Source organism: Mytilus trossulus, chromosome 6 (assembly GCF_036588685.1).
Source record: "Mytilus trossulus isolate FHL-02 chromosome 6, PNRI_Mtr1.1.1.hap1, whole genome shotgun sequence".
Taxonomy (NCBI): domain Eukaryota; kingdom Metazoa; phylum Mollusca; class Bivalvia; order Mytilida; family Mytilidae; genus Mytilus; species Mytilus trossulus.
This window is the reverse complement of record NC_086378.1, coordinates 38,786,918-38,812,666: the sequence shown is the minus strand read 5'-3', so window position 1 is coordinate 38,812,666 and position 25,749 is coordinate 38,786,918. Positions and strand designations below refer to the sequence as shown.

At 32.1% G+C, this 25,749-nt stretch overlaps 3 protein-coding genes across 5 annotated transcripts; 1 reads left to right on the top strand and 2 right to left on the bottom strand.

Annotated features, from left to right (window-relative positions):
* Positions 1–2,657: 2,657 nt before the first annotated feature.
* On the bottom strand, positions 2,658–9,255 carry LOC134721321 (uncharacterized). Its single transcript, XM_063584226.1, has 2 exons — positions 9,193–9,255; positions 2,658–4,455 (listed from the first exon to the last, which is right to left on the bottom strand). The coding sequence occupies exon 2, from the start codon at positions 4,434–4,436 to the stop codon at positions 2,688–2,690; it is 1,749 nt and encodes a 582-aa protein (XP_063440296.1). The 5' UTR covers positions 4,437–4,455; positions 9,193–9,255; the 3' UTR covers positions 2,658–2,687.
* Positions 9,256–10,457: 1,202 nt separating this feature from the next.
* LOC134721320 (uncharacterized) lies at positions 10,458–15,722 on the bottom strand. 3 transcript variants are annotated; one of them, XM_063584224.1, is made up of 5 exons: positions 15,535–15,722; positions 14,387–14,492; positions 12,955–13,081; positions 11,326–11,430; positions 10,458–11,042 (listed from the first exon to the last, which is right to left on the bottom strand). In XM_063584224.1, the coding sequence occupies exons 2-5, from the start codon at positions 14,444–14,446 to the stop codon at positions 10,918–10,920; spliced, it is 417 nt and encodes a 138-aa protein (XP_063440294.1). In that variant the 5' UTR covers positions 14,447–14,492; positions 15,535–15,722; the 3' UTR covers positions 10,458–10,917. The 3 variants fall into 3 exon arrangements, with proteins under 3 accessions (XP_063440294.1, XP_063440295.1, XP_063440293.1); XM_063584225.1 differs by lacking the exon at positions 15,535–15,722 and adding an exon at positions 15,344–15,450; XM_063584223.1 differs by lacking the exon at positions 15,535–15,722 and adding an exon at positions 14,850–15,221.
* A 3,903-nt stretch (positions 15,723–19,625) lies between these two features.
* Positions 19,626–23,552, top strand: LOC134721319 (prefoldin subunit 4-like). Its single transcript, XM_063584222.1, has 4 exons — positions 19,626–19,720; positions 21,006–21,110; positions 22,010–22,085; positions 23,297–23,552. The coding sequence occupies exons 1-4, from the start codon at positions 19,697–19,699 to the stop codon at positions 23,494–23,496; spliced, it is 405 nt and encodes a 134-aa protein (XP_063440292.1). The 5' UTR covers positions 19,626–19,696; the 3' UTR covers positions 23,497–23,552.
* Positions 23,553–25,749: the final 2,197 nt, after the last annotated feature.

Sequence of the window (25,749 nt, the reverse complement as noted above, 5' to 3'; positions counted from 1 at the left end):
AGTAACCTATATATTACGTCAATTGTTCGTTGTACTTCCGAAACCCAATAACCTGTAGGCGGATTTATAAAGAATACATATTAATACCTAATCATATAGAATTTCATTTAAATTTAAAACTATCTTGGCAAACAAAAGAACACTTCTGGACTGTGAAATGTGCCAGTAAAGCATATCGTATACCTGCGTGTCAATAGGATTAATCAATCGTCTTTATATTCTTGATTTTTCTTATGTCGAAAATCTGTATGAACAGAAAGAGAGGGACTCAGGCATACACGTATGACAAAGACAGCGCAATCGAACGACACATAAAAACTAACTATCCTCTTGACGTCAATATATAGTTCTCCTAACAGTATTTATCTCCCTTTACAGAATTTCAAGCATTTTAAAAATTGTCTCATGTCTAATAAAAAGTTGGACAATTTTTATATCTGCAATCAACACCAAAATATTAAATATACAGCAGGGAACGCAAACATGAAATATTTTTTCTCTGGTGCATGATTTTTTATTATTGTTTTTTACTTTTAACATGTTTGACTAGCTTTCAGTAACTGCAATTACTCTTAAATCGTTCTTTCGTGTTAATTTGGCCTGTTGATACCATTTGTAATGCTTTTTTGTTATTTAATGTTTACTTATCTAGATTTTATTCTCGTCTTTCTATACCAGCTTTGATAAGTGTTTGGTATGACTATGAAATTTCACTTCTGTTCTCATACTATGAACAACAAAATTATATATTTTGTAAAAAATATTTCCGTATTCCATTTACCTGTGTACATTAATTTATTTGGCGGCATTTTGTCCAAGGTTATTGTTGTCTTTCTGATATTATTTAAAATCTCACCCTTTATTTTATTGATTTTATATTTACATTGTGTCATATATCAAATTCATTCGTTCAGTGTATGTTCACTTGTTTGTGCCTTATGTGTCTTTTGATTGAGTTAAGCCATTTCAGTTGATATTTTATAGTGTGTGATATTACACTTTTGTTTCAGGTACATTTTAAAACGTTTAAACCCGCTGCATTTGTTTGCACCTGTCCTTAGTCAGGAACCTGATGTTCAGTGGTTGTCTTTTGTTGATGTGGGTCATAAGTGTTTCTCGATTATTTATATATAAACTCATCAAAGATAGAAACCAGGATTCAAATTTTATATTTACGCCAGACGCGCGTTTCGTCTACAAAAGACTCATCAGTGACGCTTTAATAAAAAAAAAGTTTAAAAGGCCAAATAAAGTAAAAGTTGAACTGTTGGTTTTCCTGTTTGAATGGTCTTCACTAGTCATTTTAGGGGTCCTTTAAAGTGTCCTGTTCGGTGCGAGTCAATGCTCTCGACATGAATCAACCGTCACCATTTCCATCTTAATCGATATAATACTACTAATATGAGTGTGTTTACACATGAAACAGAATACTGATCATAAATAGGCACAAAAGAAGCACTGATTATATGGTGAAGGTACAATTAATCAATAAAATAAAACAATCACTCAAGCAAAACTATGATTACTGTTTCTCTTTTAAAACTAAACGATTTTTTTAGTGACTGCAAGTGGATTAAGCATAAAGCTAACTTATTGGATTATCTTTCTAAAATAATGTGTCAAATTTATAAAGCGTAAATGTTACGAACGACATCGCGAGCTGGTTGACTGTATCAAGAAACGGGGTAATTTGAAAGTTAATGATCCGACGAGAAGTTAAAACACGAAAACTTTTATACAAAGTATGAATCATGTGTTCCTGACTATTTATTAGAATTAATCTCAAATATAAAGTATTCGTTACATAGCGTGCTAGTGACCTCCCCCTAATACGGTTTATCGGACCACAGATAAATTATCACGTTGTTATTTGTTAAAAGCCGTCACGTGGTGACCCCCTATGAGACCGTAGGGGTAAGTAAGTTTCATAGGGGGTTCGTGACGCGTTAATGGTGACGTCATCTATCAATGTTGTTGTGTTTCATTGTTTATTTTTCAACACAACCCAGTAGATTAAAGGCCAGCGTCCGATAAATTCGTTATGCGGTTAACTCCGGCCTCACCCCCTATGGATTTTACTAACCCTCTATGGATCCGTAGGGGGTCAGTAGCGAACCATATTACTTATAGTATATTGGGTCAGTGAATTCCGTATAGGGTGAGAGCGAAACACACCATGTAACTAATTTATTTTACCGACTATCTTAACATGTGGTATTAAGACTGGTGACCTATCAAAGCGAGCAAGTTTTCAAAACCATTAGCATTAAGAAACTACTTCCGTTGGTCATACGAAAACAAATGCCAACAATAACAACTTGTTAGCTTTAAATGTGTTTTATGAATTTATTTCAATCTTTCTTCATCAATTCCTTCGTCTGTTGAAACCTTTAAGATTTTTTCAGTATCGTTTTGTATTTTATTAAAGGACGTAACACCAGTACTAACCATGTATTGAAATAAGTCCCGCCTTCTAACGTTATACGGAATATACACGCGCTCCACGCGGTTTGCATTTAACTAATCATATTCATAGAAATGTATTGGATATAAGATAAATTTCCTTTCTAGATAAATAAAGTGTATTCTGAAAAAAATATAAATTTCTATACATTTATTATCAAAATTACAGTGTAAGTTATCAAAACTATGTAAGTTTTAAAAGTAACCATAATCTCTTTAAAATATTAACCCTTAATTTCAACGTCCTCGTACCATCCGTCCGCGTCCTTATATTCCATCACTTGAACTGTTCCGTCGTCAAATCCGATCCAGATATTGTCGTGTATATCAACAGCAAAGGATGATGGTTGGTTTTGGTATTGATCTATTTTGATAAGCTGTCCATTGTCATCTAAAAGATGCTGACGAAAGCTCACTCGATCCAAAATTGTAATGCGGCCATCTCTCAGAAATCCTGCACCAATAAATGAATATACAATATTATCTTCAAACGATTTTTCATCTTTTGGTGGATACCTCATCTTGTGATTTCCTTGTTTGTCAAGAAGTTGTATCCACGACGATTTATCGTCCGGCGCACATGTAATACAAATGTTACCGTTTGTATACTCGTCCATGTATACTGGGTTTTCAATTTTAATATTATTGGAAATTTTAAGCTCATTCGGTTTTAATTTCTTGTCAGAAAACCATCGAATTACTGCTCCCTTTTCTTTACTTCCTGGTAACTGGTAGTCACGTAGTAATAACGCCATATCTTTGTCCTTCTCTGGGGTTGATACGGTACAAATAGCTGATAAATGTGGAGTATGTGCAGGAATATGGGAAACCAATTTGTTCATGACCGAAGTTCTTCTTTGAGTTCCAGTCATCTCTTGAAGTAGTTTGATTGAATTCCTATTTTTAAGACCTATAAGTAAGCCATGCTTTTTACTTTTTCCAGCTGTAATTGGTTCTCCATCTATGTGTGGAAGGAGAGTGGTGAATTTTGGTTCTTGTTGTTTTAAATTTATCTCGCTGATATCCATTCCGATAACCCAAGCCTCGTAAACATTCGTCTTCGGTACAATGAAAGTTATAGACTTTTTACATTCAAACTTTTTAATGATGGTGTAGCTTAATTCTTTATTATAAATTGCTGAAGTCCCTGTAACAGTTGATTTTGACACATAAATGTCACTGGAGTTTTCTTCGAAGTTTTTAGTTGTTATTTTTTCTATCACCGTACAATCTGAATTAGTTACTCTTGCATGTGAAACCGGTTCTAGATAATACGGGGAAGAGCTTCGTTCTTCTTTCTCCATTCCATGTGCACACGATTCTGTTTTCTCATCCTCCTGAATATGCTTGCACAGAAAAATATCCTGATAAAATTCTTTCTCTAAGTACTGCTGAGCTATCTCAAAACAAGATGGTTCGAGTTTCGGTATGGTTTCCGAATCGTGTTCTATATTCAAAATTTTTTTCAGTTCGAAGTCGTGTTTTACAACATCTGATGGCAGTATGTCCGATTTCTGTTGTTGAATTTCTTCTGTTATGTGTGCTAGTTCACTGTATCGTTTTTGATGATAATTTATAAATTCATCAAATTTCATATTTCCTTTTAGTCTAGATTCTTCAAACGCTCGTATATTTTCCTTCTGTATTTCATCAAGAATTGCCTTTATTATTTGTGTTTTTGATCGAACATCTGCAATGTTTTCATCCATTGATTTGTTAAAAGATCCTTTAACATTTTTGGCTAGTTCCAATGTTCTTTTAATATGTGGAAGTTTTTTACTGGTAATTTCTTCAACACTTCCAATCAAACAATTTTTGTTCTTATTACCATATTCACGTAGTTTAATTTTTGTACATCTTATATGTTTTCCTTGTCCTGAAACACAGTCATCACAAACAAAGACATGACATTCTTCGCAAAAGAATCTGATTTCTTCTGAAGAATGTTCAAAGCATGTTTGAGGGGTTGACATTATCCCGGTACATTTGCGTCTGAAATAAAGAAAAATAATAAACTTTTTTGTGTACAAATAAGAAATAAAACAAGAAAATTTTAAAGAAAATTTTTCAAATGCCCTTCCTCGTGAAACAATAAGTCCTAATCTTTTAGAAATATTACAAATTTTGTGCTTCAACTACAAAACAACAGATCATACAAAATGAGCTCTGAAACTGCTCCTCCTGCATTGTTTAACTGTCACCCATTATGTTAATATTACAACTGAGACGAGTTAAATCGAGGAACAAACAAAACTTCCGGTTTTGAAGCACAGATCCGGTAATCGGAAAAAAGAAAGAAAATTGAAATTTAATTGAAAGAGGACGACAATTCTTTTTTTAAATTACGGGACAGGATGAATGTCGATAGTTTTTTACCTTGTGATCAAAGATATTTTAAGTATGCTGTAATTGGTCAACAATTATTATTTAGAAGCATTTAAACCAAAATTATTATTCTCAAACTTCCTTTGCGTTCCCTTTTTGTTAATCTTATATTGCTGATGACTTATGCTGATTACAGTTTCTCTCTTATTTTAAACGGTATTTCTTGCGATTTTAATGACAAAGTGACAATTATGTAAATCTTTTGAAGGGCAATTACTCTTGGAAAAATTTACCAAGATGTAGCCTGGTGGTTACCATGATAGGATGTGTAGTTATCAGGATATAAGTATGTCCTAAGTACGACATACTTATGTCGTTAAAGTACCTGTTTTTTCTTCAATGTAGCTCTAATCGGGTTCTGTAAAACACGAATTATGTGGCAGAATTTGAAATTTTGGAAACAGTTGACCTTGAAAAATGAAATATAAAAATGTATGCAGAAGTTTCTCAAATTGGCGTTCTCAAATCAAAACAGACAGTTCCATTGTAAATAGATATCAATTAATATTAGTGTGAAACTTTGAGGGAACATTTATCATTTGTTTTCACGAGAGAATGGGAATGCAACTGAACTGAAAAGAAGAGGTAAACATCAGGTCCATTCAGTCGACAAGTACTTGAAATGGTGCGTTTGACATCTGACCGAATAAAATAATTACCTCAATTGTTGTTTTATTATTCAATTCTTACTTCAAACCACGCGACAGTTGCCTTAGGTATCAAAGCCATAACAGCATTGAATGACCATTCTTTTGCTGGGACAGATCAGGTAAACGTTTGTCTGTTTCTTAATTTATTCATTAATTACGTTGTTATCGCAATGAAAATATAAACCTATGGCATCACCGAAGGTTTCTTAACGCTTGACACTAATGAAAAATAAAATAACAAATATACCGAACTCCCAAGGAAAATTCTGATAGGAAAGTCCCTTATCAAATGACAAATTCAAAAGCTCAAACACATCAAACGAATGGAAAACAACTGTCATATTCCTGATTTAGTACAGGTGTTTTCTGTATTTGTAGAATATGGAAGATTAAAGTCATACATTTTGTCATATGAAACGAGTGACTGGTGAAAAATAATGTTTATCCAATGCATGTATATATATCATAAACTTAGTCTTCTGTGCAACGAATTTATCATTTTTTGCGCAAACATATCGTATAATCGTCATTTTTTTTTCTCTTTGTTATTTTGTGAAAAGATGGCAGCTAATTATTTGTCGTATTTTGAACCCGTAGGTTACCGATTGTCACCTTATAGTAAACAATCAACAAATAAACGTGGATAATGAGCACATGTTTAACATGTAGAACCAGGACAAAGTTTATTTTAATGACAGATCCATGCGTATTGCGATCACCGGATTTATACGAGAGGGTCACGCTAAGGTCACTTTGCATACGGAAAATATGTCGGCGATTTGCTTCCTTGAAGCAAGCAATTAAAAAAACGTAAACTTCTTCTAATGGTGGAAAAAAAATACGAATTTTCTTCAGAAAGAAGTAGATGAACATAAGTTTATCAATGAAAACTATCCATTTAGTTATAAAAAAAAAAAAACATATGCATCTTCTTTTTTTTCATTTGAGGTTTCATATGACCTTAAATCTGGTTAGGAGTTCAACTAGTGCTTTTGTGTTTACTATTTTAGGGCGACACATTGAGAGCAAAAACAGCAAATATGAGATATGGCACAACAGATAACAAGACAAGGAAAAAAATTATCAGAACACAAATAGAAGAGACAAATATCGCCCCGAGATTATATGTTATAAGACTACCCTGGACCTTAATCAGTAAAATCCTGTAGATAATTGTTTGCACCAAAATAAAAGTCACATTGAAGACTTCAACAATCTGCTTTGATTATACATTTAAATAATGTATTAACAAAATTCATCTCCAAGTGACATATTATATCAGATCACTTTCACACAGAGCAATTTTATAGTTGAAACGTTTATATTGTTTTAACATTTATTCCTGAAATGTTTTAACATGAAGGATGTAATTTCGGTCAATGTAGTCTGTTTACACAAAGACTGGATATCTTGATTTGAAGACGCCCTTTTCAGTCAATGCTATATGAACTTTTATGATCGACTACTTCCAAAATTTCAGTCCTGCTTCTTAATATTGATTGAATGATCTTCCCTTAACAATTTTATTTACTTTCTTTTTTTCCGTTGTGGTTGATGTATATATACAATTTTTGACATTTTAACCTATTAAGTCCATTCGTTATGCTCATTTTTTTTTGTCAATATAATGGATATGCAACTATCACACAATTCATAGTTAGCTTACTACAAAACCAGTTTAATCCACCATTTTCTACAACGGAAAACGACTATACCAAGTTAGGAATATGACAGTTAATTTCCTTTCGTTTGATGTGTTTAAGCTGTCGATTTTGCAATTTGTTAAGGAACTTTCCGTTTTGAATTTTCCTTGGAGTTCGTTATTCTTTATTTTACTTTATACATACCATGACTTAATTATATGTCCTCAATACAGAAACTTACGATGATTTGTAAAATATTATGTCAACATAAACCAGTCACAGTGTGCATTTTCAAGTGTGACTATAAATGTTTTTAAAATGCAATGTTAATAGCAAGACTTTTAAGCATCAAAATACAACTGAACTTAATTATAATTAAAAAAGTTGAAAGTCAAGTGATAGAATGTGTATCCTTGATATGTCACCCAATATAACTCGTAGGCACGAAAAGGGTATAAGAACATCCTAATGTGTGGCCGTAAACCAAAATTTCATATTATACTTCAATGATATTTATGGGAGAATAAGTTCATGAATCAGAATACCGAAAGCATATTACAAATGTTAATAATTAAATTACAACTTCAAGAATTTAGTAAGCATGTTTTAGTTTTATTGCGTGTTCAATGTTTGACAACATGTCTCATTCCAAAATAGCAATATAATTAAGTTAATCATACCGCATACACCATATGGTAATTGATCAACTCAATGGCTGCAAACAGTTTATTAATTGTAAACAAAACGTTGAATTTTTCGAAATGCTAATGATTTTCAATCAAAAGAAAAGTTTGCCTTAGCTGTATTTGGCCAAATGTTTTCGCAATTTGGGGTCCTTAATGCTCTTCTACTTCGTACTCTTTTTAACTCTTTTGATCCGGCGGACAAAATTTTATTCCTGGATTCTATGGTGAGTTTGTTAACTCTATTAAAATGGCTTTTCTAGTTTCGATGATTTGTATTTGATTTGAATTTTTTCAGCATATTCTGATAAATTAAATTATATACAGCGATTTATGAGTACTATTGAATTAATTTTTCTTTAACAATAAAACATTGAGCCGTTTTGAATAAAAACATTGATATTTTTCACTAAAGCTGACGTTGTTGTGAAAAGAAGAGTCTTACTCATTCAAGATTGTATGCGTAAACGCATTAAGCCATTCTTAGATTGCCTTCTATGTAATTTTGAATTTGACACGTGTATTTACCAACTAATGCGTGTACATTTTATGTTGTTGGGTTTAATATGAAGTAATTTACAGGTCTCTGTGAAACTATTATAAGTTTGGGTATAAATAAACTCATCATAGATACCACGATTGAAACTTTGTATGTGCCCATAAACAGACGCAAATGGACATGAAAATAGTCAGTTTGATAGAGCATACATTTTACCTTGCAGTAGGCCTCCTACGGGCCAAACATGGATATGTTTACAGGATTTTAACAAAGTGAGGGTAATAAGATTCATTTCACATTGTAAATTTATATACAATAGATAGTACATGTACCTGACGCCCCTCCCATTGTGTTTGTGAACTTTGTAGTTTCTAATATCATTTTATTTTAGTATGTGAAAAGTATAATGAACTTCGAAAGAAATTTATCAAACCATATTATTGGAGAAAACCTTCTAATTTTAAACTCATACAACTGCTATCTGTTAGTAATGTAAAGGAACTTAACAATTTAGGGAAGTTTTTATTTCTGACCGAGAAGGCAGGTAATTAATTTAATCATTATAAATGCTTAATATGTGTTTTGTTTTATCATACTCTGCTGTACTGTTATATGGGTATACTTACTTATATGATTATTTGTCTAATTGTTTAAATGTAAATATATTTCACTGATGTAATTGAATACTTGTAATATTTATATTCTATAAGCTGTATTGCTTTCGAATAAAGATTATTATTATTATTATTATTATTATTATTATTATTATATTTTACTAAATTAAACCAGCTTCAACACTGCCAATGCCGTGGTGGGTTTTTTTAATATGGAACTGAGTGTATTTGTTGTATGAACTTACTTTTTCCTACCTTTCTGTTGCTTTTACGATTCTTCTTTCAGTTTTGATACGATTTGTATCCAGGAAGAATATCAAGGCCGGTAAAAACTTAACTTTACTACCTGTTAAGTGTGGTGAATATTCAAATTGGTAATTTAAATTAACAATGAAATATGGTAGGAGTTATACACTTTGTGCGTGTATTTTTCCGCAATAAGGTATAAATAAAGTATCAATTGAATTTTACTGCTTTTAATATATTTGAATTATACTAAACATAGCTAGTAAATGATAATACAGCATGGCTGTGTTTTACTTTATGCAAGACATTGTATCATGTTCTTGTTTTATCTGAGACAAATAATATTAATAATTACTGATAGATAAAGTAACAAGAATAATGATAGTTATCAAAGGTACCAGGATTATAATTTAGTACGCCATACGCGCGTTTCGTCTACATAAGACTCATCAGTGACGCTCATATCAAAATATTTATAAAGCCAAATGTGAGATTACCCTTCCAGCAAGTGACAAATTAGTACAGATTGGTTCTAGCACTTAGATAATTCGATGTATTAAGAAATAACCTTGTAAATTATATTTTTCTTTTAAATATATATGTTGCTCTCGCTATGCAAAATTAAGGCTTATATAATGTTACACCCAACCAGTATGCCATGAACGAACAAAAGCGTTTGACTGCAAATCCTTTTTGAATGAAGAACATGTGATTTTATTCTCATAAATCAATACTTATAGAAAAGTGCCATGCATCATAGGTTCGATTCTAAGCTTGTTCTGGTAATTTTTAATGGAAACTTCTGCTCTATGCCACAAATGCTTACATTATTTTGTTTATGATGCCCTATGCTGACATATGTCCAAGTCAGAAGACTATAGCCTTGTAAGTATTGTATGTTGGGTTGGGTTTTTTTTAAATTCATTTATATGTTTCGGAGTTTAATGGAAACGTCCATTTTTATGGAACTAGTACACATTTTTGTTTAGGGGCTAGCTGAAGCCTCGCTTCCGGGTGCTGTTTTTTTTCCTGTGTTAAAGACCCATTGGTGGCATTGGACTATACTAGGCTCTTTGGTAGGGTTTTTGTCGCTTTGCCACATTGATCATTTCCATTTTCAATTTTAATTTTATAACATATTTATTTACCAGTCGATATACAAGTCTGACTTGAAACAAGTATTCAAGTTTTAACAAAGCTTATTCGAAAAGAAAAATAAATCAATGTGTAGGAGAACTGTAAATCAAGTTCAGAAATAATAAATAAGATCAATGCACAAAATAAATATTTAATTATCATCTAATATAAACTCACAATATATTAAAACCTGTCATACAACACAAACAACAATACATCTACCCATTCTCTCTCGTTTCCCTCATGTCACACACACACAAATACACACACTCTTTCGCAAGATCCACTTACACAGACATGTTCGCTCCAACTTGCATAGACAAACATGCTCTCACAATCACTCCCTCTCTCACTGGAACATAGTCTCGATAATCCAGACGCTCCATATGCATATATATGTAGAGTCGTTATTGTTTGCTGTAAGAACGATAACTCTGGTGCATCGAGACTAACTGGAACACAGGATCTCTCACTCATTCACACAGACCGACACACGATTCACTCCCACATCATTACTGAAACATGATCGAAGAAAACTTGAATGTGTAATCATTTATAAATAAACCAATAAGGTCAATATCTTCATAATGTTTATGTTTACATCATTTTCTCTGTAGATTTGCGAAAGAATCCCCATTTCTTTTGATTCCATGGGTTTGTCTTATACCACCCAAAGGCAACTTCTGAATTGTCTGTAGCGACCTTCAACTTTACGACCATCCCTGAAAATTAAAACAAATCGAGTTGACACTTTTCCTTCTGCATTCTTTAATTTAATAAATTTAAAAGATAGTTATGAGAAACAAATTAGTGCAATATTGTATAAAACTTGTCAAATATAAATACAAATAAAATATTATCTACTCTTTGATTTTGTTGTAATCTCTTTGACATACGTTTCCATTCTCAATTTTTATGATTATTCCTTGCCCTTTCAAATGTAAAATTGATATATCATGTTGTCATCATATATGCCTGGTGTACCTTTGGAACATTTTTTCTTACCTTCCTTAACTTTGACAAAGCACTCGTTTGTTTTCTCTGACAAGTCTTTTGTCTTTACATAAGTGTTGATTAAAAAACCAAACTGGTTGTCTTGACATCTGGCGTCTGCAAATGAATTATTGGGACCGTTAATACATATTATTAAATCATTCAAATGGCCTATTGTTACACAGACATAGTAGTAAATGGCAAATTGGGCTTATGAAAAAAATAATATTCTCTAGAATAGTTTAGTGATATTGCATGTGTTTGACCTATTTGCTCGTGATAAGTGAGAGAACTTAACCGATTATAGAACTCATCGAATACTGGTTGTCATCACAATTAGAAGCTGACCAAGTACGTTTGTGAAGAATTGATGATTACTACAGGCTTTTTGTCTAACTACGGGGCTCCGAATGGGACTCTTGTGGTTTTGTACTCGAAATTCAATTTTGTACGGACAAAAGTGACTTTTGTTCAACAAAAATGAGTTCAGTTTAACAAAATTTGTAACATACTACAAATTTAAAATTTTGTCATACAAAATTATCTTCAGTGGACAAAAGTCACTTTTGTCATGACAAAATTAATTTTTGTTACACAGACTTGACTTTTGTTACCTAATTTGAAATTTGGGCGACAAAAGTCAATTTTGTATGCAAATTACTTAAGTTTGGATTCTGTGAACTAATTTGCATACAAAATCGACTTTTGTTACACAAAATTGGCTATTGTGAGACAAAATTGACTTTTGTGAGACGAAATTGACTTTTGTAAGACAAAATTGACTTTTGTAAGACAAAATTGACATGTGTGAGACAAAATTGACAAAATTGAATTTTGTCTCACAAAATTGAGACAAAAATCAATTTTGTCAATTTTGTCTGACAAAAGTAACAAAATTGACTTTTGTGAGACAAAATTGAATTTTGTGTTACAAAATTGAGACAAAAATCAATTTTGTCAATTTTGTCTGACAAAAGTAACAACATTGACTTTTGTGAGACAAAATTGAATTTTGTGTTACAAAATTGATCACAAAAGTCAATTTTGTCTCACAAAAGTCAATTTTGTCTCACAAAAGTCAATTTTGTCTCACAAAACTCAATTTGTCTCACACAATTGACTTTTGTGTTTTAATTTCCATGTCAGGTAACAAAAGTCAATTTTGTATGCAAATAAGTTTATATTTGCATACCTTCTTGACTTTGTCATGACAATAATGATTTTTGTCTACAAAAATTAATTTTGTCATCACAAAATCGAAATTTGTCTACAAAAATGAATTTTGTCATCACAAAATTGAAGTTCTCATAAAACAAATCTGTATCACATAGTTTTGTAAGACAAAAATGATTTTGTTATGACAGAATTGAATTTTGTACAAAACCACAAGAGTCCCATTCGGCGCCCCGTACTAACGGCTAATTCAAGAATCATTATGTTTATAAGAAAATTAAAAAAAATCAATCACTAAAATAACAGTTCCGTTTACTAAAATACACATAAATAACAATTGTATTGCATCTACAATAAATCGCTAAAACATTCAAAAAGTCTCTGCGTTTGCCTATACACTTTCATAAAACTGATGCATTGAAATTTTCGGCGTTATCCTATCAAAACAAACGTAAAAAACTGACTTACTATTGTTATTGCGTTGTTCGTTTGACGCTTCAGATGGTTGTTCCTTCATCATCTGCATAGCTAATTTGTAACTAACAAACTGTATATCTGGCAGCTTGGCTTTAAATCCATTTACAGTATGAAATTCCTACATGAAAATCCGTGTTATTATCAAATTGTTACCAAGACTTACAAAAAATGTGTGGAAAAGTCCGAGCGCTTTAAAAGTGATAGTTCCATATGTATGTATGTACATTTTGAACAAAAGACAAGACATTACTGTTTAGTTTGAACTCAGAATATCATTATAATTATAGCTTTCCCAATGGTGTCATGGTGTTCTTTGACTGTTAATGCATGGCGTCTTTTCGTTTAAGGCTGAATGAAAATTTAGTCTGTGAGACTATTGGCTGTGAACTAGCTACGGTACTTTGTTTCTTGTTTTTGATAGTATTGGAGTTGAACTGTTTGGAGAATAATATTATCTTCGTTTTGACCTTTAAAAACCAATGCGGTATTACGGGGTGCCGAATGGGACTCTTGTGGTTTTGTACTCGAAATTCAATTTTGTACGGACAAAAGTGACTTTTGTTCAACAAAAATGAGTTCAGTTTAACAAAATTTGTAACATACTACAAATTTAAAATTTTGTCATACAAAATTATCTTTCGGTGGACAAAAGTCACTTTCGTCATGACAAAATTCATTTTTGTTACAAAGACTTGACTTTTGTTACCTAATTTGAAAATTGGGCGACAAAAGTCGATTTTGTATGCAAATTAGTTGTTGGGATACTGTGAACTAATTTGCATACAAAATTGACTTTTGTGAGACAAAATTGACTTTTGTGAGACAAAATTGACTTTTGTGAGACAAAATTGACTTTTGTGAGACAAAATTGACAAAATTCAAGTCTGTCTCACAAAATTGAGACAAAATTGTTTGTCTAACAAAAGTAACAAAATTGAAATTTGTCTCACAAAAGTCAATTTTGTCTAACAAAAGTCAATTTTGTTTTTCAAAAGTCAATTTTGTCCTCACAAAAATGAATTTTGTCGTCACAAAAATGAATTTTGTCGTCACAAAAATGAATTTTGTCTCACAAAATTGAGACAAAATTGAATTTTGATAATTTTGTCTAACAAAAGTCAATTTTGTTGTCACAAAAAGAAATTTTGTCGCACAAAAATGAATTTTGTCATCACAAAATTGAAGTTGTCATAAAACAAGTCTGTATCACATAGTTTTGTAAGACAAAAATGATTTTGTTATGACAGAATTGAATTTTGTACAAAACCACTAGAGTCCCATTCGGCGCCCAGTAGGTATGTCACCGGTGTAAAATTTTATCTAGAAACTAAAAATATCGAAATTTACATCTTGAACAAATAATAAAATTGAACCATTTGAGAAAAATGTTATCACACGCGTGTCTTTTGCTGTAAAATATTACCTCTTGTTGTCGCTGAAGTTCTTTGTGAATATATTTATGTGTTCTCAGAAGTTTGTACATTTCATCGACCTTGGCATAGTATTCACTGGTTGTAATTTGATAAAATCTGAAAAATGTATAAAATTCCACTATAAACCGGCGTAAAGATCTGTAGGTCCGCTTTTTGTGTATTCACAACATAAGTAAATTGACACCATTACTTTATATTTCGGAGACACGCAAGCCTTCGTCACTTTATGTTTTGAATACATAAAAGCTACCAATATTATGTCACTGTATAGTTTGAATATACGCTAGTCTTTTACCAGCAGGCCGATCGTTGATAAAAAGTTATCGAGTTTGTTTTGGCTTCAAGGAAAGAGCATTTTACAAATCGATGCTATTCGTGTTAAGAAATCGCTTGTTGGCATTAAAAATACAGCAAAAAAATATGTACACACTGTTTTAAAATCAAACAATTTACGTTGGAATTGGAAGAATGCTGTCAGATGATGAAACCAGTTTGACGTTTTTTTTTCTGGATTCTTTCAGTAAATGACTTCTTATAACTCTCGCTAGCTGTCTCATGTGCTTCAACCAAACCCAACATCATTCCAGTCAGTAGATTAAACAACTTGTTTATTTCAGGAAATTCTGGTGGAAAAAGAAAATAATCTACGTCACTCTCAAGTGAATGTGCTAGCAAATTTAATATCTGAAATATAATTGCAAGTTATGTTTTACCGTTCCTTGTGTCCCCCGGATTTTTTTCCATCAAATCATAACAATCACTTATCTTAAGATCGTAGACTGACAATAAAGAAACAAGGGGTCGAACACTGCAGAACGGTGGTATGTACTCTATTTTATTCACAGGCGTTGAAGTACATGTCTAAGAAAGACTCTGCAAGTTTTGTAATACATGTATGCTATTTATGTCGAAATATATATTATTCGCCTATTTTCTTATAATCTTACCCATATTTTGTCTGTATGACATCAGTTTCTTCATGATGCTGTGCATGTGTTGTCCGGGAAAATCTACAGTTTCCGAATTAAAGTTAACCTCAAGGGTTTCGCTAATTGTAGCGAATACATCAATTCTGGGGGGGGGGGGGGGGGGGGGGGGGGAAACCAACTTGTGACATAAGTTAACCCAATGAACCTACTTGTTTTATGTTGTAAATGTGTCCTAATCTAAATATCAGCACAACACTATTAATTCTGCAAATTTACTTAAGCAAATGTTTGTTCTATCCTGATCTATCCTCGTCTGGATTTTAACGCATGCTACTGTGATATTGTGACAACACCGTCTGCATTGTGACTAGCACTCTAGACTACTCGGCCACCTAGACGGAATTAGAAAAATAGCTTTCAGTGGCCTAGTGTTACCTATCCATTTCATTATAATCTACAGTTGTAACACAGTACATGCTATGTTATGCATTGAGATGAATTTGTTGCACATTATCTAAAAACTATATCTTAAAGGATCGTAGTTATGGTCACAGAAATAAGTATTTTGATATGGAACTTTAAAAAGGGAAAGAATAGATAGAGTGACAACGGTGAACGCAATAAAGTTATACTAATAAAGATTTTGACTGAGAGTATTTGCCATCAAATAAACAATTATTAGTTAAAAAAAGACATGTTGTGCTTCGTGATAAAAAAAAATATAATTAGTTGATGCTTATGTACATTTATTATCCGTTAACAATCTAATGTGTTCGTCGTATTATTTTTTTCTACTGTATGCATTAGGTAATCTCAATATTAATGTAGAGCGCAAAAAAGTCGCATAAAAGACAAAATAAGCGTAACTTAAATTGTAAAGAGTTGTCTTTGTAAGACCACAATGATGTTGGCTGCAGTAAAAACATATTTGGTTACCTGTTTTATTCTCATTTAGAAGTAAGTTCATGATTAGTTAATAAAGTTCTATAATTTCGTGCGTCCGAGGAATTTTCTGATTTTTTCTTTATAAAAACGCCCGTTCATGTAAAAACTCTTCGATGGGTCTATAGGTGAATTGTCGCCATTCCTATCTGTAGATCCCACTTTGCTTAACTCGTCTATTGGATTTTTTTTGGTGCCTTGTTCTCGTCTTGGGTATGAATGGAATGTTTCTTTACTTGATCGACTTTAAGGTGGAATGGGTGTCTTTCGCCATCTTTGATTGTAAAAAAACAGAGAATCTAAGATCCAGATTTTCATTCATTATGGCAAAATTTGATGCAGGAATGCAAATAACTAATGTGCATTTACATTTAAAAGAACAAATCTATAAGATTATAATTTATGAATATTAACACTTTTACAAGTGTTGATTATTTCTGCTTGATTTTTAATATTTTTGAAATTGGCATTTTAAGGGGAGGTAACTCTGAAATAGTGCATATTCTGAAGGAATCTACATGGAATTCGGCTAATTTTTATTTTAGCAGGAAAAAAACGTACGGTGAGCATATCTTTTCTGTTGATATTCTCAAAGCATTTTCTAAATGCTATCTTCTCGTATTTTATTTAAAATTCTATCATACTATAGTTTAAATCACATAATCCATACAAAATGTGTCATTTTGTTTATACAACCTGTAGCTTGAGAAAATCGCGGCGCGGTGGACTATCATTTTGATTATATTTTTGACATTTATCAATATATATATATATAGACCTTCTACGTTTTGGCAAAGTATGATTAATTTTATCATTTTTAATTTTGACTCCCATACGACCTTAAGCAACCAATCTTCATTTAATATGTGTGTCATCGAAAATATTCGACTGAATACTCTGTTTCGTCTCTACTCAATTTTTACTGTGTTATTCTCCAAAAAGGGAGAGATCGTTTACTTTCATGTCGAGCTGAATTATTTAGTGCAATTTTTAAAATGTTTTTAACATGTTTAATGAAAACTTTAAAATAAGAGTTTTCTGTCATTTTTTAATCACAATCTCCTAAATTGTATATACTCGGTAAGTCTCCAATTCTAATGCTGGATATGGTGGGTTGAGCAAGCCGTTAAAAAAGGGATGAGGTCTCTCACACTTGCTCAACCCACCACATTCAGTATGTTCATTTCCCCCAACAAGAAATTCATTGATTGCCATTGGTTGGTGTCTGTCATATATATATATTAGTGCATCAGGGTCATTTTCATATGCTCAAAATGAACTGTATAAAAAGTCCTTGAAGGCTTATTATAAATTGTACAAGAATTTATTATCACTTAATCCAAGCATAAGTACCAGCTTACATGTATTTGATCATACCATAAAACCAATACTCCTATATGGGTCTGAAATATGGGGAACTTTTAATCCATTCTCAGCAAGATTCAGAAATGGAACTTTACCATTTGAAAAAATCTATTCCAGTTTAAAATGTGAGCGACTACATATAAAATTTTGTAAACTGGTTTTAGGTGTTCATAAAAAATCCATGAATTTTGGAATTTTATCCGAGCTAGGACGATTCCCACTATATTATGATGTGATTAAATCCATGTTAAATTACTGGTATCGCTTGGAAAATCTTGATTCCCTATTTTCTCTTCTTAAAGATGCTTATGTAACATCACAGAATCTTTCTCACTCAAAAAAACCATCTTGGTATGGCTCTATGAAGTCAATTCTTGAAATGATCCCAGACATCAATCATCTATCTTCACCATTACCAAAAATTAATAGCTTCAAAGCTAATATGAAAAAAATATTAAAATCATATTTTATAGACTTGTGGAACACTGAATTGGTAAAGCATTCAGATGGTAAACTTAGAACTTATGTTACATTTAAATCAGTTTTTGGAAGAGAAAAATATCTTTCCATTATTGGGAATTTTGAACAGAGACGAAGCTTAACAAAGCTCAGAATTTCATCACACCACTTAAGAATTGAGTCTGGAAGGTATCAGGGTACTCTCCTAAATGACAGAACTTGTACTCGTTGTAACTCCGGAGATGTGGAGGATGAATATCATTTTTTATTCCAATGTGTTAAATTTAATGATGACCGCAATCATCTATTTCAAGAGATAACTAAAAGTTGCCCCAACTTTTTAACTCTTAACGCAAGAGATAAACTGATATGGCTTATGAACACAGAAGATAAGTCTATTCTCACTGCTGCATGTAAATTTATTTCGAAAAATTGTTAATTATGTGGCCTTCTTGTCTGCTTCAGACACGAGGAGGACTGTGTAAATACCACAGCTCCTTGAGTACCGCCCCTTGGTGTCTGTTGCAGTAGGGAAACCTACACTATTCTCAATACCTGTTTACTGCAGTATATGTTATTTGCTGTGAATATACATAAACTTTTTTCATTTGTGTTTGTTTTTCTGCATCAGATACGAGGAGGATTGTTAGAGCTTTTAAGATCACAATCCTAGAGCATCGTCCCTTGGTGTCTGTTGCAGCTAAACAATCATTTATTTTATATTTTATATTTATACATTTTCAGCAAAATATTATAAAATCAAGTGAGAAAAAAAAAAAAAAATGGGGTTTGCCACATCTCTGGAGTAGCAACTCTCAAATACTTTTTTATTTAACAAATAATACCTGTATGACTATTTCAATAGTTTATTTTACAATGTTATGTAAAATACTGTATGTTGTATCAATCATATATGTTATGTGTATATGCCCCCCTGGGGACCTAATTTGGAAAATAAAATTTATCTTATCTTATCTTATCTTTTATCGGAACACAGATGAATTATCACGTTGTGATTGGTTTAACGCCGTCACGTGGTGACCCCCTATGAGACCGTATGGGGTTAGTAAGTTTCATATGGGGTTCGTGACGCGTTAATGGCGACGTCATCTATTAATGTTGTTGTGTTTCATTGTTTATTTTTCAACAAAACGCCGCAGAAAAAGTCCAGCGTCCGATAAATTCGTTATACGGTTAACTACTGACCCCCTACGGATCCATAGAGGGTGAATAAAATTCATAGGGGACTCGGCCTCCGGCCTCACCCCCTATGGATTTTACTAACCCTCTATGGATCCGTATGGGGTCAGTAGCGAACCATATAACTTATAATATCTATTTTCCATTTATATTTTTTGCATAACCAGTCCGGCCGTTAGTTTTATTTTTGTCTTGTTTTCACATGTTCAAAGACATATATGCTTAAATCATTTCAATAGTAAAAACTCTCTTTTAAAACGTTGTCTGAGTTGCCATTATAGACATTCCGAGATGACTTTATAGACGGTCCGATCTATTTGGGGTCCGAGTTGTCATTGTATACACACCTATAGTTTAACACGTTTTCCTCCCCATACCCTTTTTACTCCACATTCTAAACTCGTCATGGCAAGCCCAAACAAACCCAAGGTATTTTATCAATAAGGACATATATACAAACTATTTTTTCTGTCTGTGGTCACAATGGTAGTTTAAATTGATGCATTGTCCTGTCTGATTTGTTTGTTTTCAGCATCCAGGTATATGTCGCTTCAAATGATTTTGTACAAATAAAATATAAGTGAATAAGTTCATTTGCATTAATTCCAATTTAAAAACGAACGATGCTGCAATTTGCACGTCAGTTTTGTAGACTAAACAGTTCCTTTCTGCAAAATAAAATATCCCTTTTGTAGTTTTATAGCAACTTTTAAATTGTGTCTGCCCCTCATGCTTCTGGTGAAATTTATTCTTGAAATAAATATTTGTTATCCCAATTTTTTTGGGGGAAACATGCGAGTAGTTTTAACTTGTCTTAAATATAATGTTAAACTATTATATAGTCATGATAGTAGGTGAAGAGTTTAATAAATATAACGAACAACATGAACAAACTATGTACATTGTACAAATCATATTTAAACACAACGTAACCATAGACACAAATGTTATCGTTACATTCATAATTCATGTAATTAATTGGTTTCTAACCCACCAAATTATTCAGGCAATTTGTGTCCAACGTAACAATAACTTTTATATTAATGTTCCATTTCAACGTAATTGTAGCCAGTGGAAAATTTTATTCTGACTAGTTTGTATTTAAAAAACTTTGGGTTAGACAGGAAGAAAAATGATGAATTGTTGGTCTTCAGACTAGTAGTCTGAAAATATTTTGGTGCAGACTAAGATAACACAGAGTATGACAGGTCACCCTAACCAGATACATGTACATGTACACTATATATTCTGAACCAAAGCAAACCAGCCTTTACTCTTACTGAAAAACTGCATACCGTGTACAAATTAAATCACAGTAATATAATGAATGTGTAAATTTGAATTGGAGATAGGATAATCTTTAAACCTATGTCACTTAACTAGACACATGATTCCACAAGTAATTAAACCTAGGATGGTTGGACAAGGATTATGGTTCAACATGATTGAAATGGTAATGGAATTTTACACTTCCTTGCTCTCATGAAATCACTGCCCCTTTCCAAAATCCAAGGTTTAGCCCTGATGTTATACTTGTAGTAGGGTTTTGTGTGTTTTTGGATTATGCACCTAATTTACAAATTCATATATATAATGTAGCCCACATCAGGCACATCATCCTGTGAATTAAAGAGACAAAATGACAAATTGATGTCTTGTTTAGTATTTCTAAATATACAATGTAGCATGATTGAGATTCTTCTATTTTTTGAAGGATAAAGACATCAAAGTAACTTTTGAAGACCAACAAAAGATCAATAAATTTGCCAGAAATAATGCAAGACTTCAAGATTACAAAGAAGAGGTGAAAAATAAAAAGGTAAAAGCACAGTTATGATAGTATTATATGTCAATATTGTATTGACTCAATGATTACAACAACCAAAAGTTATTAATGTTGACTTGAAAATTTTCAATTATTTAATTACAATTTTGCATGTAATATTTCGTAATATGTAATTGAGTTTTTTTTTAATTAATGTACATGTCATGCATGTTTTTAAAACTAAACTTGCAAACTTGATGTCAACTCTGTTTTGAACAATGCCTGAAATCAAAATGGAGATTTGTTTTCCGCTATTATAATTTTAAATTATTTTAAAAGTAAGTTAATTTTTTTCATGAAAAGTTGATTTCCTAAAATGTTTTGGCATCATCAAATCAGAATAATTTCCTTTTGAATGCATATTATATACAATGTAGTCTGCTGCGAAGTACAAAATTCTAAATATTTCCTGTAAGAATAAAAAGAATTCTACCAATCACATGCTCTATGTGAATTTAAACATGCCAGGGTAGGCATTTTATTTTTCAACATTTAACACCTTGCCTATGCTCAGTATAAAGATAAAGCATTGCATGAAAGAATGAATTCTTAAACAAGTCTTTAGAAAATTTGTACTTCATTGAACAATTAGATTTGTTGTTAACCTGTACCCACAAATTGCACAAAAACAGGTATACCAGGAATAATGAATCAATGTAGTAAATCATTTGAGAAACAGATTCTACCACGTTATACTGTTTATTATATTATTTATCTTCTCTGGATAGTTTAATGGTAAACCTCATATTTTAAAGTTTCAAACTTTATTTATCTAGAGTGGAAAAAGAGTGTGATTCCATAAACCCTATATTGAAATTTTTGTGTTTAATTTAGTTACATGTAGTTATATTAATGTTAATGAAAAAAGTATAATATTCGACATGTTTTTGTAGAAAGAGCTCCAAAATGTAGAGGATGCAGAAAATGACCTTTTGATGAGAGAAGATGATACAGAACCTGTTCCATATCCTTTACATATACAATTTACATTTTAAAATTGTTAACAGGAGTCTATAGTTCAGGAGAGATAACTGCTAATTAAATATTAAAAGAAGATTTGGTATGAGTGCCAATGAGACTCTCCATCAAAGTCACAGTTTCTAAAAAGTAAACCATTAAAGGTCATAGTACAGCCTTTGACGACAAAGAGCCTTGTATTGGCTCACACTGAACAGCTAGATATAAAGGACCATAAAAATTACTATAAATGTGAAATGATTCAAACAGAAAAACCAAGGTTTATACATGTAGATATAAGAAGTTGTGATATGAATGCCAATAAGACAATTCACAATTTGTAAAAGAAAAACCATTATAATTCAAAGTATGGTCTTCAACAGGGAGCCTTAGCTCACACCAAACAGCAAGCCATAAAGGCCCCAAAAAATGACTAGTTCAAAGGGGAAAACCAAAGGTCTAATCTAATTGATAAACGAGAAACACTTATGAACAACATCAACAAACAACAACTATTAACATCAGACATCTGACTTAGGACAGGTGTAAACAAATGCAGCAGATTTAAACGTTTTAATAGGTACCAACCTTGCCAAAAACAATAGTGTATAATCACAACATAGAAAGACACACTATAAAATAGCACTTGAATTGGTTTGTGGTTTAATCTGTATATACAAAAACGAAAAACGAGAAACACATTAACATAAGACAATCACTGATCAACAGGTTTCTAATTTAGGACAGGTGCAAACTTCACCCTCTTATTAAACAGTAGTAAAACATTACAAATTTTATAGAAAGCAACATTGAAGTTTAAAAGCTTGTTGTAACAAGTTTTGTTTTTCATGAGGTTGTAATAACTTAATCTATTCCTACAGTTAGATATTAGATGGTATACAGATGTAGATCTCTAAAAAAAAAATAGCTCAAAGATTTTGTCTCAACTAGGCTGAAATATTTTGCTTTGTTTGCTTTGGCTTGAGCATTGTGTTAGTTTGTGGTTAGGTCAGTTTAAGGGGGCCTATTCAGTATTGCATTTATTATTAATTAGTTCTTGTCCTGAATATGCAGGAGACATTTGCCACTGAAACCTAAGCAACATCAAGCATAATCTGGTAAAATGTTTAAATACCAAGGTAAACCTGTAACACAAGAGATCATAAATTACCTGTCTATCATCAAGATAATAATGCATTTATCCTTAACATATCTTACATATCAGATTGGTGAAGTATTTGTAAGTTTTACAACAGATGGAGTAGGAGAAATGTTAGAAAAAGCCAAAGCTACTTTAGAAGAGGAGATCAAAACCATAGAAAACCAGGCTGAATTTCACAAAAAGATACTCCAAGATCTAAAAGTTGAGCTTTATGCTAAATTTGGAAATGAGATTAATTTAGAGGCTGAAGATGATTCATAGCTATTGAACTCACTAATATAATTTGAGACCATTTATAAATAAATTCATTTCTGGTTTGTGGTATTGAGTTATTTACTGTTAAACAGTATGTGTTAGTCACCCACATAGCATTTGTCCAAGGAAAGCAGAGAATAATAAATACTGTACATGTTGGAAGACTTCAAAGTAAAATTTATACTTGAGTGATGAGTCGCAGATGTAGATGTGTGTTTTTATGCCCCCACCATAGCAGAGGGGCATTAATGTTCACCCTTGTCTGTCTGAACATGTTTTGCACTGTACGTCCCAAAGTTGGTTTCTATTCTCTAACTTTAGTTTGACTCAACCAAATGAAATGAAATTTATACACAATGCTTATAACTCCAACATACAGATCAAGTTAGAATTTTGGGGCCATCACTTTAACTGTTCTCCAGTCATGCTCCTTTATAATTTGAAATATTGCTAAATTTTTCGTTTCCATCCTCTTACTTTAGTTTGCCTCAGCCATATGCTATGAAACTTATTCACAATGCTTATAACCACAAAATACAGATCAAGTTAGAATTTAAGGTGTGTCACTTTTAATGTTCTAGAGTCATCCCATTAACAAATGAAGAATTTGCTGAATATTTCGTTTCCATTCTCTAACTTTAGTTTGCTTCAACCAAATGCTATGCACATAAACCAAATGCTTATTACAACTAAATACATATCAAGTTTGAATTTTGATGTCGTCACTTAAACTATTCTAGAGTTGAACCCCTTTACAATTGGAAAATTTGCTAAATATTTCGTTTTTTTTCTCTTTAATACTCAAACCACATGCTATTAAACTTGTACACAATGCTAATTATCACAAAATACTGAAGTAGTTAGATTTTTGGGGTTGTCACTTTTATTATTCTAGAGTCAGCCCCTTTACAAATGGAAAAACTGCTGAATACTTCGTTTCCATTCTCTAACTCATGCCTCCACCAAATGCTATGAAACTTATACCCAATGCTATTACAACAAAATACAGATCAATTATGAATTTTGGTGGTTTTTGCTTTAACTGTTCTTTACTGCATTACATATAACAGTATTCATTCATACCAGTTTTAAACAAACTAAGTCATCTCTCAGGTCACCGGATTCTTTTGGAAAATCTAGTGTTCACCCTAAAACTAGTTTGGCCACAACATTAAAATTTCAAGTTTATTTACTCTGCCCCACAGACATATTATACTTTAAAAAAGAAATCTAAACATCAGCAACAAACAACTGAAATAAAATGCATACAAGTCATTAGTCAGACCAACGGCAGTCTGGGACCCCCATCAACAAAACAACAAGAAAAAATTGATATAATACAATGCAGAGGGGCTAGGTATGTTACCAACAAATACCGTAAGACATCATCAGTAGACACCATCATAAAGCAACTTGAGTGGCAAAAACTAGAAGAGAGGAGATCAACAACAAGGATGTGCATGATGTACAAAATTTCAAACTGCCTAGTAAGTTAATATAGATGCAACATCTAAACTTATTCCAACAAGCCGAGCATCAAGAACAATTCCGACTGGATGTTTCCAGATTCCTCTTTGTAGAATGGATATAAGGAAAAGGTCATTCTATCCAAAATCAATACGGGAATGGAATGCCTTACCACTTTCCACTACCACCGCCACGAGTCTTGAATGCTTCAAGGCTCAGCTAACAATATAGACATAAATTGGATGGAGAGTTGTCTCATTGGCACTCACACCACAGCTTCCTATATCTATAAACACTTGTTTTTAATGAGCACCTGTATATAGGATTTTAGTTTTCACAAAATCGTAAATATAATTAAATTTTCTTTGGACTTTCATGCGCAACACACAGTGGCAGAATAATCAGACAGTTGATTGTGGCCACTTAACTGGAAGAAGAAGAAGATAGGGCAACTCTTGTGTATGGAATGATTGTAAGGTGAACACATCTGTCTGGCATATTTCATACCTTGAACTCATTTATTTTCATGGTTTAAAGGTTAATATTCAGATCTCATAGTATTCAGTTCTTTAGATACTATAAACAATAGGTTAATTATATTTGGTGTATGGAATAATTGTAAGGTGTTTATGTTTGCTAGGCAGAGGTCATATAACCTTGTACTCATTTTCTTTCTTCATTGGTCAATGATTCGTTTTCAGTGTTTTGTCATGTCAAGTTCAGATATTATAAGCAATGAGTAAACTATATTTGATGTATGGAATGATTGAAAGGTGTTAATGTCAGTCTGTC

Bases quoted from the DNA above. Each gene is read 5' to 3' on its own strand.
- LOC134721321 (XM_063584226.1), bottom strand. From the start codon at position 4,436: ATGTCAACCCCTCAAACATGCTTTGAACATTCTTCAGAAGAAATCAGA.
- LOC134721320 (XM_063584223.1), bottom strand. From the start codon at position 14,953: ATGAGACAGCTAGCGAGAGTTATAAGAAGTCATTTACTGAAAGAATCC. The intron at 14,493-14,849 runs GTAAATTGTTTG...TACATTTTTCAG, and splicing joins AGCATTCTTCCAATTCCAAC to ATTTTATCAAATTACAACCA. The intron at 13,082-14,386 runs GTAATATTTTAC...ATTTTCATGTAG, and splicing joins AACTTCAGCGACAACAAGAG to GAATTTCATACTGTAAATGG.
- LOC134721319 (XM_063584222.1), top strand. From the start codon at position 19,697: ATGGCAAGCCCAAACAAACCCAAG. The intron at 19,721-21,005 runs GTATTTTATCAA...TATTTTTTGAAG, and splicing joins CAAGCCCAAACAAACCCAAG to GATAAAGACATCAAAGTAAC. The intron at 21,111-22,009 runs GTAAAAGCACAG...ATGTTTTTGTAG, and splicing joins AAGAGGTGAAAAATAAAAAG to AAAGAGCTCCAAAATGTAGA.